The sequence below is a fragment of the Bos grunniens genome, chromosome 11, assembly GCF_055505025.1.
Source record: "Bos grunniens cultivar Pamir isolate PY7600 chromosome 11, Bosgru_T2T1.0, whole genome shotgun sequence".
Lineage (NCBI taxonomy): Eukaryota > Metazoa > Chordata > Mammalia > Artiodactyla > Bovidae > Bos > Bos grunniens.
In genome coordinates, this window is record NC_141175.1 from 106,934,518 (window position 1) to 106,946,758 (window position 12,241).

The following is a 12,241-nucleotide window of genomic DNA, read 5'->3' on the forward strand; positions in this document are numbered from 1 at the left end:
CCCAAACCAGAGTCTGCCTACTTTCTGCTTTGTGCTTTCACCTACACCTCTGACTTTACGGGGGGCTGTCCCCCACTACCTCTCTCTGAAAAAAGCGTTAACTTACAGCTCCAGTTAATAATTCCTGGGTGTGACAGTGTTTCAACCTACAAACTCCTTTGGAAGTCCTGTAGCCGGCCTGAATAGGTTTTTCCGGCCACATGTGATTGCTCAGAGCCTCCCAACTGTGAGAGGCATGAGATGTTCTAAACTGTCTAAATACAGATTCCTCTGAGCAGTTAAAAGATTGATTAGAAATTGTATTGGTGAAGGGATTTTCACTTCTTGGGCCAATGTTTGCTGCTAAGTTTCCATATCCCTTACCTGCTGTGTCCCCGGCAGTGTATTGATTAATATAATTGGTGTAAGTAGTAGTTTTAATGTTTGTAACCTGGGACCCTTGAGTTAATTCTTTTTCTTGTTATAGCCCACCACACCTTTGCTCTGTAGGAATGCAACTTTATCTAAGGCTTTTGGAGGGTGGCTCCTGACCAATCACCTTTAGAGAAAAATAAGTTTTCTGAAGAAAGGGTCTTAAAATGTTAACAGGCCTCTGGGCCAGAAGATGATGCAAATCACCTAAGCTTTTGCATATGATAAGTTTGCAGGAAGAAAGCCTGGCTTGCTGCATGACTCTACCCCTTCCCCCATTATCCTCTATGCATAACTTAAGGTATAAAAACGACTTTGGAAAATAAAGTGCGGGCCTTGTTCACCGAAACTTGGTCTCCCCATGTCGTTCTTTCTCTCACCTTTTGGCTGAATTATTCAGCCTCTTTTCTCCACTGAATTTCCTCACTGAGCTATCCTTATTTCAGCCTCTTTTCTCCACTGAATTTCCTCACTGAGCTATCCTTATTCTATTACTCTTTATATCCTTAATTAAAGTTTAATTAAGCAGTCGTTTCCTGATCCTCACCGACGCTGTCCCCGCTTCGAATTCCCTGGATCCACCAGGGCTGGACCCCGGCAAAGGAGAAAAGGAAAGATATACCCATTTGAATGCAAAGTTCCAAAGAATAGCAAGGAGACATAAGAAAGCCTTCCTCAGTGATCAATGCAAAGAAATAGAGGAAAACAATAGAACAGTAAAGACTAGAGATCTCTTCAAGAAAATTAGAGATACCAAGGGAACATTTCATGCAAAGATGGGCTCCATAAAGGACAGAAATGGTATGGACCTAACAGAAGCAGAAGATATTAAGAAGAGGTGGCAAGAATACACAGAAGAACTATACAAAACAGATCTTCACGACCCAGATAATCACAATGGTGTGGTCACTCACCTAGAGCCAGACATCCTGGAATTCGAAGTCAAGTGGGCCTTAGGAAGCATCACTATGAACAAAGCCAGTGGAGGTGATGGAATTCCAGTTGAGCTATTTCAAATCCTAAAAGATGATGCTGTGAAAGTGTTGCACTCAATATGCCAGCACATTTGGAAAAGTCAGCAGTGGCCACAGGACTGGAAAAGGTCAGTTTTCATTCTAATCCCAAAGAAAGGCAATGCCAAAGAATGCTCAAACTATCTCACGATTACACTCATCTCACATGCTAGTAAAGTAATGCTCAAAATTCTCCAAGCCAGGCTTCAACAGTACAAAAACCGTTAACTTCCAGATGTTCAAGCTGGATTTAGAAAAGGCAGAGGAACCAGAGATCAAATTGCCAACATCCGCTGGATCATCAAAAAAGCAAGAGTTCCAGAAAAACATCTACTTCTGCTTTACTGACTATGCCAAAGCCTTTGACTGTGTCGATCACAACAAACTGTGGAAAATTCTGAAAGAGATGGGAATTCCAGACCACCTGACCTGCCTCCGAGAAATCTGTAGGCAGGTCAGGAAGCAACAGTTAGAACCAGACATGGAACAACACACTGGTTCCAAATAGGAAAAGAAGTACGTCAAGGCTGTATATTGTCACCCTGCTTATTTAACTTCTATGCAGAGGACATCATGCGAAATGCTGGGCTGGAGGAAGCACAAGCTGGAATCAAGATTGCCGGGAGAAGTATCAATAACCTCAGATATGCAGATGACAGCACCCTTATGGCAGGAAGTGAAGAAGAACTAAAGAGCCTCTGGATGAAGTGAAAGAGGAATGAAAATGGTGGCTTCAAACTCAACATTCAGAAAACTAAGATCATGCCATCTGGTCCCATCACTTCATGGGAAATAGATGGGGAAACAATGGAAATCATGACACACTTTATTTTGGGGGGCTCCAAAATCACTGCAGATGGTGACTGCAGCCATGAAATTAAGAGATGCTTACTCCTTGGAAGAAAAGTTATGACCAACCTAGACAGCATATTAAAAAGCAGAGACATTACTTTGCCAACAAAGGTCCATCTAGTCAAAGCTATGGTTTTTCCTGTAGTCATGTATGGATGTGAGAGTTGGACCATAAAGAAAGCTGAGTGCCGAAGAATTGACGCTTTTCAACTATGGTGTTGAAGAAGACTCTTGAGAGTCCCTTGGAATGGAAGGAGATCCAACCAGTCCATCTTAAAGGAAATCTGTCCTGAATATTCATTGGAAGGACTGACGCTGAAGCTGAAACTCCAATACTTTGGCCACCTGATACAAAGAACTGACTCATTTGAAAAGACCCTGATGCTGGGAAAGATTGAAGGCGGGAGGAGAAGGGGAAGACAGAGGATGAGATGGTTGGATGGCATCACCGACTCAATAGACATGAATTTGAGTGAGCTCCAGGAGTTGGTGACGGACAGGGAGGCCTGGCGTGCTACAGTCCATGGGATGGTAAAGAGCCGGATACGACTGAGCAACTGAACTGAACTGAAATAGTTTCTACTTGTGATTTATTGTATTGTGTTGAGACAGTCCATGGTTGTATTGTGTACAGTTGTATTGTGTTGAGATAATCCATGGTTTCTTCAGAACTTGGAATTTATTGGTGTTTCTGTCAGGCTTAATACAGTGTATTATTCTAACTTAAAATTCTTGCAATAGACATAGAACCAATCATAAAAATTAAAAATTTATAAGTCAGACAACCAAAATAAAAAACTCTTCTCAGCAAAAGACACTGTTAAGCCACATAGTGGCAGAAAATATTCCCAAAACACACATATGACAAAGAACTCACATCTAAAATATATAGAGAACTTTAGATCAATAAATATTTTTAAAATCCAATTTACACCTGAATAGAAACTTCACAAAAAGATATGTAAGTAGCTAATAAGCACGTGAAATAGTGCCTAACGTGATGAGTCATTTGGGAAAAGCAAATTAAAACCACTTAGAGAAACTACTTTGTACACACTCAAATGGTTAAAAGGAAAAACACTGACAGCAAATGTTGGCCAACTCATGTACTGCTGGTCAGAGTATAATACGGTACAATCAATCAGAGACCAGCAATGACCCAACAAGTGCACTGCTACGTATTCATTTAGCCAAAAGAAATGAACATACAGGTCCACAAAGACTAGTTCCTGAATGTGGGCACCAGCTTTCTTCATAATAGTCAAATAATGTCAATACACATCCGCAGAAGAATGACTATAAAAACCATGGTATAGTCATACTACTGTCCCAATAAGGTACAGACTACTGATATCTGCAACATCGATGAATCTCAAAAGCATTATGCTGAATGAGGGAAGCTTTACACCAAAGACTACATACTATATTATTTTACTTATATTAAGTTTTAGAGTTGGCAAAACTAACATATGATAGAAATCAAATCAGTGGATGCTTTGATTAAAAATGGCTCAAGAGAACTGTATAGAATCACAGAAATGTTTTGTCCTTAACAGCAGTGTGGATTACATGAGTGTCTATTTGTCAAAACTGATCAAACTGTAAATTTAAGATCTAAACATTCCATTTATGCAAATTATACCTCAATTTTAAAAGAATGTATTGAAACACAAGAATATACCCATGGAATCTGATATGTTTGAGAACTTAAACACTGCATAGTAAATGCTGTCACTTAAGGTGATGAATTGGCAGTAAAACATCTATAAACTCAAATTTATAACATACAGCACTATGTATGTTTAGTAATTTTAAGATGATCATTAAAGAGAAAAGTAAATAAATAATCAGAAAACTTGACAGGCCCTATCCTTCAAAATAACTGTCATTCAGTATTAAAATAAGCAAAAGCTGTTAGAAATATGCACAAATCAACATGAACACCACAAATATGGGGGACTGGTACAAGAATCCACAAATTAATTTGTATCAGCAAGAAAAAACAATGCTTACATCATCAGATCCCGTCTCAGAAGGCCTTGCCTTTTTGGGTGCAATGACTGGGGAAAGTGATCCTTCAAAGTCAAACTGGAAGATAACCCCAAAAGAGAAGAGAAAAATCATGTAAATTTATCACTTACAACAGATCAACTTAAAGGACTCAGTAATCAGTTCTACCAATTATGGAAACTGAGGAATGACATCAAATTTCATTCTCTCATCTGGAAAAACATGATACGAACGCCTTTCTTCTAGGGTCATTGTGAAGATTAAATGAAATCATCTATATAAAGCATCTAGTCTGGTGCCTGGGCTCATAGGTTCTGCAACAGTAGCTTCCTTTCCTCCTCACTCCTCTCATGACGTAGACCTTCACTCCACTGGTAGAACAAGGACCATTAGTCACATCCAAAACACACCCAGTCTCAGAGAATCAACCCAATGTTAGCCAAATGTCAGAGCTAAGCAAACATACATTTAGACATATATTTGGAGTCTGTCTATAGTGACAGCCCAACAATTCTCTGGCAGAAATGGGTGCTCTCCAAAATCTGAGTTCTCCTCTTTCTTCTGGACCCACAGCCAGGCTGCTGTATCCCAGGCCTCACAGTGAGATGTGGCCCTGTGACAGTGACTATCAATGAGAGTGGACGTCATCAATGCCAGACTAGTTCATGAAAACCTCCCATGCGTGCTCCCCTACGCTCTATCCCTCGAATCTGACTGGGTGGTGTCAACTCTAAGGTGATCTTTGAAGCCTCAGGTTGAAGAGGACAGATGCTCCATTAGCCTGGGTCCCTAATTAAACCATGTGGCCTGTTTACCTGCTAAGCACTGTTAAAGGAACAAGATACACATTTCTGTTGTATATGCCACTATATCTTTCAATGGCTTTCTGTTATAATAGCCTATCCTAATACAGTTACATAAAAGCAGTTTTCTAAAAGTTCAGCCTAATCCAATTTTCTCTGGCATAACCTTAGCCCCTTCTGCTACTTTGCACAGTCACTGAACTATTAGTTCTTCAATCATAACCGTATAAAAGGAAAATGGTCTATTTTCCTATGCTATAGAAACCTACATATTTATCAATCTCATTCATCTGAAAGTTGATTTATACATAAAAACTAAACGTAAACAGCAATATTTAAAACTGAATATTTAAATATAAAACTGAATAAAGTTAATTTTAGAACTGATCAAAAGAACAGGTTTTCTTATGAAGTATTCAAAGAAAACAGCCCAAGAAAAAGACGAAACACTGTATGATCTCATTCACTGTGGAATCTGAAGTGTGACACAAATGAACCTACCTACAAAACAGAAGCGACTCACAGACACAGAGAGCAGGCTTACCGCTGCCCAGGGACGAGAGGAGGGAGGGGTGGACTGGGAGTCTGGGGTTGGTGGATGCAAACTATCACATTTACAATATCGAAAGGATGAGGTCCTACTGTACAGCACAGGGAACTATATTCAATGTTCTGTGATAAACCATAATGGCAAAGAATTTTTTTAAAAGAATGTATTAAAAAACACACAAAAAAACTGAGCCCAACTTATATACAATATTATCAAAAAACAAAAATGACAAGAGTAAAATCAAAGCAACAAATGAAATGATTTTACCTGAAACTTTAACCAAATACAGCATGCATACACATACACAGTCTAAGTCCCACAATCAGAAAGAACACCCCTGTTATGGTTGTCAAATTCATTAAGACCTGGAGTTACGGGAAAGAATAGTGGAAACTGATACAGATACCTTTCTGTCACACATATGGATGTTTCATTTTCATTATTTTAATATGTCACTGCTTAGCCAACCCTGTTATGTAATCCTGTGGATCACTGACCTTGATCTATCATAATCCGACTACAAAATATTCATTTATCTGCTTTCTCCTAGGACAGTTGATTCAATGGGAGGAACTACCTATCTTGCCTAATGCTTATCTGAAAAGCCTGGCTTCATGCTTCGCCCACAGCAGGGACTCAATATCTGATGAAAATATGAGCATCCCAAAGGACAGAACAGTTAACCTCAGATGTAACCACTCACAGAACCTGTGAACCAAAAAGAAACATCATCTGGCCCAGAGCTGTCATTTAACATCAGTAAATTCAGGAAGGCCCAAAGAAATTCCAGAGTCACATAGCTGGTCATTGGCAGAAATTCTGTACTCTTTACTCTCCACCCTATTACTTTACTGAAAACAAAGAGGATATATCTGGACAAAACAAAATAAAAACTATTTGCCACTGAGGACCACTTCATCCTGAGCTTTCACTGTAAGGACAACCAAGACAAGGTTTAACTATGCAGTCATCCAAATAAATATCAAAGCAACTCAGTCTCAGGGCTCATTTCCTTGTTCCTTCTCTTAGGGCTACCACGCAACAAATTAGTCAGAGTCAGATTCTTCTTTACAAAAGAAATAAGCAGCTGTGTACTCGGTCCTCTCTACAACAGGAAACATGAGGGGCTACTGGCCCTCTGCGAGAGAATGAGGCACAGTGATGTGGATTCATCAAGTCCTGCAGGACAGCAACACGCAGAAACTACAAGAAGCTGAAGCAGACTTATTCATATGTAGAAACCTTCAGTTTCTGTAAGGCTCAACTTTTTCATATTTAATAAAGAATGGAAAAATCTGGACTGAAGTAGCATTCACGCAATTGTTTGGAATAAGAAAACTGTCTATTTTCCCAGTAAAACTTTTCCCAAGGAAACTGCAGAAGGCAGTTCTTTCATATGATATAACATATATAAACTCTTAAAAACAATACTTCATTTAGTTGGACAAGGGCTTTCATTCAGCACATGTTCACTAGGCATCCATCCTTGCCCGGCACTGCTATTTACCTTCCTAATGGAAGCAGAGACACACAAAATAAGTAAAATATACAGCATAGCATATTTAATGAGTGCCAAGAGAAAAATAAAACAGGTAACGAGGATAATAAGTGGGAGACAAGGGATAAGTACAACTCTACACAGAAGAGACACAGCAGGCTGCGCTGAGGTGACACCTGGCCAAGGCCTCAGCTCGTCTTGCCTGATGAAGGCATTTTCTCCAGCGTGCATGTGTGCTCAGTCGGGTCTGACTCTGAGACCCCATGGGCTGCAGCCCACCAGGCTCCTCTGTCCATGGGATTTCCCAGACAAGAATACTAGAGTGGGTTGCCATTTCCTTCTCCAGGGGATTTTTCCGATCCAGAGATCAAAGCTGCATTTCCTGCATTGGCAAGATTCTTTACCACTGAGCCATCTGGCAAGCCTGCATTTTCTCCAGAGGGAAGAGCAAGTGTGAAGACCCTGAGGTAGGAACATGCTTGGACACGTTTGTCCTTGTTCAGGACGAACAATGGAAACCAGTGTGCTGGAGACAATGTGAGCGAGGCAGGGATGAATCAGAGGTTAAAAAAAAAAAAATTGGAAAACCCATCCCCATTTACCTATATAGAAATAATAAAAATTCTGAGTTGGCAAAGGTTCAGCACACCAAGAATAATCTGGGTGGTGAAGCAGGCACTTTTAAATGACACTGGTGAGAATGCTGATTGGACAGACAGTCCTTTTTGAACATTATTTGACCCAGTAATTCCTCTTTTAAGGTTCAATTCTTGAGAACTGACTAGAGATCTAAAGATTTGTGTATAGAAAAATGTTACTCAAATTACTCATAAGAAAAAAAACTGATTCAGCAATGTTCAATTATTAGCTATTGGGGCTTCCCTGGTAGCTCAGATAGTAAAGAATCTGCCTGTAATATGGGAGACCTCGGTTCTATCCCTGGGTTGAGAAGATCCCCTGGAGAAGGGAATGGCAACCCTCTACTCCAGTATTCTTGCCTGGAGAATCCCATGGACAGAGAAGCCTGGTGGGCTACAGCCCACGGGGTCACAAAGAGCTGGACACAAGCAAGCAACTAATACTTTTACTTTTTCACAATTATGACAAAGCCATATTGTAGCCTATTATGAGAACGATAATCGGGGGAGGGAGGTTGAAGAATTTTTAATATGGGAAATTTTCATTGATATGATGTTTATGAGAAGCAACAATGAAAATGTTTACAGTGGTTATCTCTTAGTATTATTTTCTTTTTAATCTCTCCATTTTCCAAATTTTCCTCAGTAAGCACGTATACTTTTATAATGAAGAAAAACAATGACTTTTTTTTTTAATGGATTTGCTGGTATGAAACCCAAATGTATTGACAGGTACAGCTGAGTTACCTAGGGAAAGGTAAGTGTGATCTAGAGTGATTTCTTCAGAGTGAACCAGGCAAGGCTGTCCTGGGAAAGACCTCCAGAAGCAAAACGAAAACACCAAGACTGAAGTCCCTACCCTGCTGATTTGTAAATAATCTATGAAGGACCTGTAAGAAAGTTTCTCGGGAGGGAGATGAGGAGCTTAGTTTGTATCATTGACAGACTAGATATTTAGGCTAAAGTACTTTAAATCCCCTTCAAAATTAAACCTTCCTCACAGACCAAGCAATAATGTGGAAAAACAGAGTCTGGGCCTCGAGAAAAGAACATTAAGCCATGAGTCAGAAGATACACCGTAGGCCCAGTTTAGAGATTTCTCTAGTCTGTGATCTCCTTCTGACTCAGTTTCTTCATCAGTAAAATCAAGACTACTCCTACTAATCTAAGCATAATTTACACCCATGTTACAACGATGAAATGAGAAATAACAGTCAAAGTGGTTTACGTTATAAAAACAGAATGATTCTAGTTACAAAACATTATCATTAAAGTACTATTTGACTTAAAATGCATAGATATGATAAGCCTTAGCATTATTCCATTTTGATGAATAAGGTATGCCTATTAGTACACTGGCGTGTTACATACTCTGAATGTTGTGTTACCAATTATGCAAACATTACACTGATAACCGTGTATCTCAGGAGGAAAAATGATCATATGTACTCACATTTCTTGTCCATGCTAAGCGGTCTGTGTTATAACCCATCATGTTCATGAGACACGTCACAAATAAGTTCCACTCTGAGTGATCACTGGGCCCTCCTGGGGCGCTGTGGACACTGTACCACTTGACGAGCATCTGAACCGCTATTTCTTTCGGCAGAATGAACTTAATCGCTTGCAAACAAGTTTGTACTATTGAAAGCAAAGATTAGTTTTAGTATGCTTTCTAGGCATGCATTTCTTTTCCCCTTTTACTACGGTTTTTAAATCACTGCTATATAAAGGTCAAGCGCTATGAAAAGGGAACTGCCATTAAACAGCTGGTGGGACACAAACCTGACCCAGCCAGTCATCTGAGTCTGAATTTAACAGGGCTTGTGAGAGGTCTCAGAGCAGTGTTTTCGTCATCAATTTAGGGTCAGAAATAAAATAACCACATAGCCCAGGTTACCTAAGACAGAACTGACTGACATCTGTGGCCCCAACAGCTTCCCATTTTTGCTCTCAAAAATGTCCTAGTTTGGGCAATGAATTAAAGATCATTCTAACAAAACCACACAATTTCTACATTAATAAATTTATATAAAATATTGTTTCAATACTTCAGTAAATATAGAATAATCAATACATACATCCTCAAATAAAAACACTCACCTAGCTTTAAAATATGCTGTAAATGATTAAACATTCTGGTTAACCAAAGCTTTATAACTGTTCATTATTTCTGACAGCCCTGTTTCTATGGTGTTTTACATGCTCTCTGTCTTAAACAGACCAGTCAATACCATGTAGTCTACACCTTTCTTAATGGCTCGATACCATTAGTATAACAATCAGTTACAGCACTGCACTGTCACACAGCGACTCCCTCAGGGGGCAAAGGCTATGGCTATGAAGAGGCCTAGGTCTGCTTTTAGCAGGAAATGGCCCCGACCTGCAATGTTTTTGTATACCCACATAATCTCTTTAGAGGATTTTTTCCTTCCCTTCCCAAATTCACTGTTACCAGGGCCCATCCTTAGCAGTATATGCTTTTTCTCATCAATTTGCTATGTGTGTGCACACACAACCAAGGCTGGAATCAAATGAAACCAATGTCAGAAAAGCAAATAACCAAGTTTGTCATGGTTGAATCCAAAATCAGTGTAAACCAGATACCGACTGAGGTGCTGAGGAAGGTTTTATCAAGTACAAAACCTTCTGTGCATGAACTATGTGACTTCTATTTGCTCCTGCAAGAGTTAAGATTTCACTTTGTTTTTATTTAACTAATCCATTAATTGTTTTTATATATTTTGGTTAGGCTTATACTTCTTGAGATCACTGGCTAAATACCTTTTAGAAAAGCAAGGCAGCTCCATACCAACTCAGAGTATCATCTACCACACTGATGAAGAGTACTTCTAAAATGAGAAAGGCACTCCAGCCCACTTGGCAAATTTCAGAGATCACAAAATCTGCCAACATTCTGCACTGGAAGTTGGATTTTGAAACTAACAGACATCCTGAATTTTCTTATATCACACAGGCATTGTTTTCTTAACTTACATTTGTTGGCAAATCTTTTTGATTACATGGTTTCCTTTATTCTACGTTCAGAAATATTCTCCACCTAGTACTTTCCAAATTGCATTTCAATAATTATTCAAGCAGACTCTGATTTTATCAAAATACTTCTGAGTATATTTTTGCTAAAATGTTAAGTTTTCCTCAAAGGCAATTATGTTAATTTCTCAATTATTCTTAACAATTGAGAGATTATTTTTGGATTAAAAACCATCAAATATGCCAAAATCTGTTTTGGTTGCTTGGGCTTGTTTCTCAGACTTTCTTGCAAGAGGCGTGTCCATATGCTGTAATCTCACGGCACAGCTTCCTCCCCCTGAGAAAGCTCACAGAAGTGGAACCAGCACGCACTCCCGGGCCCCAGCCTTGGCGCACACACGGATGGGCCATACACAGTGCTCCGCGGCGCGTCACTGCTTCTCGGCGCAGGAAGAAGGCCCATCCCGCGGCTCCAAAACAGCAAAACGTTTAAAGCCTCAATTACTAATGTACATCAGCAATTACTCCAAATCTTTTAAATCAAACTAAGAACACATGAACGTGAGGTTTGATCCTCAACCATACCTAATTCAGAGGTGGCAATTTCAGGAATAGTGATCCTCACCATGGAGCCATTACTCAGTTCCTAGGGAGAAGATGGAAACAAATAAGGACAAGTGAATAGAATCTGTTCATTCTAAATCTCTGGATGTCTAAAAAATAGCTGATGCTTAGCAAGACTGTTTACCTGTCAAAGAAAAATGCAATAAAATAAACGAAAAATAAGTAGTATTTTCAAACAGAACTGAATACTTTGAAATTTCAGACACAACAAATGTGCTTATTTGTAAAACATTAACAAAAACTCTTACTTTAAACAAAGTGGCTAATTTTCATATAGACACTAAGAGTCACCATCACCAAAAGTCTCACTTTTAACAACAAAAAAATTGTCTATATTAAAATTGAACTGAATGAACAAGCTTTGTTTTCAATACACTTTTTAATAATATAAAAACTTTAGAAAAAAGTGGGATGAAACTACTTTAAAGAAAAATAGGGCAAAAATATGATGTATTACAAGTGCTTTTAAAAAACCACATGGAATATTTGTTTGCACTTTTCAGACAAAACTCTGCATTCTGACAAACTTTACATGACAGCCATAATTCTTGGAAAGCTATCCTACCTTTTAAAAATAAATGTGCACACTTACTAGCGTTACCCTGTTACGGACAGGGTCTCTTATAGAATGAATGTAAGTCCCAAGCTGTTGGAAAGTACAATCCTCAGTATAGAGAGAATCATGAAGCTTTGAAGAATCCCTCAGTTCTGGAACTGGGGACACCAGAACCTGTACAGGGTCATAAATACAACACGTGAAGCATTTTTGAGAAATCAGGATGAAGAAATTACATGTCTTTTTTGCATATGGTCTAACAATTATACACAATGATTTTACACCATTCTGT

General features: G+C 39.0%; 1 protein-coding gene across 8 annotated transcripts in view; it reads right to left on the reverse strand.

Annotated features, from left to right (window-relative positions):
• Positions 1–12,241, reverse strand: part of ANAPC1 (anaphase promoting complex subunit 1) — a 108,576-nt gene that overhangs the window by 62,930 nt on the left and 33,405 nt on the right. For all 8 annotated transcript variants that reach the window (XR_015137459.1, XM_086328316.1, XM_086328313.1 and 5 more), the window contains 4 exons: positions 11,986–12,123; positions 11,355–11,415; positions 9,229–9,416; positions 4,290–4,364 (listed from right to left, as the gene is read on the reverse strand). Coding sequence is in view for 7 of the 8 variants with exons in the window: in XM_086328316.1 (XP_086184442.1) it covers positions 4,290–4,364; positions 9,229–9,416; positions 11,355–11,415; positions 11,986–12,123 (462 nt within the window). In the remaining variant the exon portion in view is untranslated. The remainder of the gene's footprint in view (positions 1–4,289; positions 4,365–9,228; positions 9,417–11,354; positions 11,416–11,985; positions 12,124–12,241) is intronic.